The following is a 1,500-nucleotide window of genomic DNA, read 5'->3' on the forward strand; positions in this document are numbered from 1 at the left end:
ATTATTAATAATAATACTATTGTTAATATTTTTGCTACAATGAGCGCTAGACTTTATACAAGTGGAATTTTTTCATCCAGAAATGATTGCGGTAAGAAGTGTTTTATTGATTGTACGTTTAGGAACTTGGCCTGCTGAGTTCCCTTTGTTTTATTATGACCTGCTGCTTTCACCCTTCATTGGTGTGTTTCGACTTTCCTTTTTTTTTTCTCTTTTTTTCTGGCTTGCTTTTTTTTAAAAAAAACAGCTTTAGCGAAAAAACATCATACCTGACCCTCTCGATACGGAGGATTTCCACCTTTGTTAGCAATATTATTTTGACGTTTTAAGTCAAAAATGTGGAACCCCCGACCCGCTTATGGGCCACATGGTGGCAATACAAATGCTGGATTTCTTCCACCGATTAATGCTTATTCTCAGCAGAATTCATCCGCCTACAATTATGGAAATCGGTCGTTTGGTCCTAATGGGTCTTTCATGATGGGTTCATACTCGAATAGCAATGGATATTATCCAGGGCAACGTGGGTCTCAACTCTACGGGCATGAGCCCAGCCAACCGCGGCCAGCCGTTGGTGGTCGAATGCCCCCTGTACAAAATAGTGGAAACTATCCTTTTGTTCGCGATGGGATGTATGCCCAGAATCATCTACAGAGGAATAATAGCTTCCTGGGTAAGCCTATGGCTGGAGATGGAAATTTTTCGTATTCCCAAGGGCAAGGAAACAGTAGCTGGATCCAGCAGCCTGGACAGATTCCGAGAAATGATAGTTTTATGGGAGGGCAACAAAACGGGGGCGGGAGTTTTATGTATTCCCAAATGCAACGGAACAGTAGCTGGATGCAGCCCCCTGGTCAATTTCCGAGAAATGATAGTTTTATGGGCTCCTCAAATCTGATTGGGAGGAACAGCGGTTTTGGCGGTTCGGGACTTCAGAATGCTGATAGCTTTGGCGGAGCTGGCTTTAGCCGTTATGGCAGTATGAATGGGATTCATTCGTTTGACAGCTTCTACGCAGCGAACCAGCATCAAGGAAGAGATTTCTCCGCACCTCCTCCTCCTGGGCAACAGGAGAGACAAGGTCTTGCCTTGCTTCTTCGTAAGCAAAGTGTTCTTCACAAGGGAAGAGATACTATTGGAGGTGAGAACCAAAGTATTGGTCGCCGTAATGGGGGGCTTACTTTTAAAGGGGTCATTGATGACGAACGATAAGGTTCGTTTTTCGAACTGAGGTGAAGCAAATGCCTGATCAATCGGAGAAGCTTTTCTTTTCAATTTCTCCTCTTGGTGTTAGGTTTTGGGGTGTATTGTGGTCGCTATTTTACAGTCAATGTTTCGTATAGGAATGTGAAGAAAGTGTCTTAGGTCTCTTTTCTTCCCGTCCTTACGCAGCTTTGTCACTGAAATAGTCAGTATCGTGCCTCATTACACAATCTGCAGTATAATCCGTGCATTTTGTTTCTGTTTTGTTTTTTTTTTTGTTGTTGGGAGGGGAGTGCT

General features: G+C 43.3%; 1 protein-coding gene across 1 annotated transcript; it reads left to right on the top strand.

Moving 5' to 3' along the window:
• Positions 1-336: 336 nt before the first annotated feature.
• On the top strand, positions 337-1,212 carry DQ04_14581000 (hypothetical protein; the record flags this gene model as incomplete). Its single annotated transcript, XM_009317162.1, has 1 exon — positions 337-1,212. One exon carries the CDS (start codon positions 337-339, stop codon positions 1,210-1,212), a length of 876 nt encoding a protein of 291 aa, XP_009315437.1.
• Positions 1,213-1,500: the final 288 nt, after the last annotated feature.

Source organism: Trypanosoma grayi, assembly GCF_000691245.1.
Source record: "Trypanosoma grayi strain ANR4 Tgr_1458_V1, whole genome shotgun sequence".
Taxonomy (NCBI): Eukaryota; Euglenozoa; class Kinetoplastea; order Trypanosomatida; family Trypanosomatidae; genus Trypanosoma; species Trypanosoma grayi.